This window comes from Haliaeetus leucocephalus, unplaced genomic scaffold (genome assembly GCF_000737465.1).
Source record: "Haliaeetus leucocephalus isolate CR32 unplaced genomic scaffold, Haliaeetus_leucocephalus-4.0 Scaffold206, whole genome shotgun sequence".
Classification (NCBI taxonomy): domain Eukaryota; kingdom Metazoa; phylum Chordata; class Aves; order Accipitriformes; family Accipitridae; genus Haliaeetus; species Haliaeetus leucocephalus.
The window spans coordinates 205,117-205,531 of NW_010972642.1; the positions used below are offsets into that span (position 1 = coordinate 205,117).

At 76.6% G+C, this 415-nt stretch overlaps 1 protein-coding gene across 1 annotated transcript in view; it reads left to right on the forward strand.

The window, feature by feature from the left end:
- Positions 1 to 66: 66 nt before the first annotated feature.
- ETNK1 (ethanolamine kinase 1) overlaps positions 67 to 415 on the forward strand; it is a 26,590-nt gene continuing 26,241 nt past the window's right edge. The window contains exon 1 of the mRNA XM_010566091.1: positions 67 to 344. Coding sequence (XP_010564393.1) covers positions 189 to 344 — 156 coding nt within the window. The 5' untranslated portion in view covers positions 67 to 188. The remainder of the gene's footprint in view (positions 345 to 415) is intronic.

Consider the following 415-nt stretch of genomic DNA (forward strand, 5'->3'; position numbering starts at 1 on the left):
GGGGGAGGGCGCCGCCAGGCCCCGCCCGCTCTCCCAGGCTGCCCCGCGCCGCAGCCGGGGGGAGGTGGAGCCGCTTTATCGAGAGCCGAAGTGGAAATTTCCCCCTCAGTTGCCGGCTCCGCCGTGGAGGAGACGCCAGCGAGAGCCGCCCGCCCTTGTCCGCCCCGTGCCGCGTCCCGCCCGCCGCCATGTCCAACTACATCCACGTCCCGCCCGGCTCCCCGGAGGTGCCCAAGCTGGACATCACTGTCAGCGAGCGGGAGGCGCCCGGCTACCGCCAGGGCGCCCTGCAGCTCCTGCGCCGCCTGCGGCCCCACTGGAGACCCGAGGAGGTGACGCTGCAGGTACGGGGGAGGCCCGGGCGCGTCGCGGGGCCTGCGCCCGCGTCCCCCGCGGGGGATGCGGCAGCCCGAGC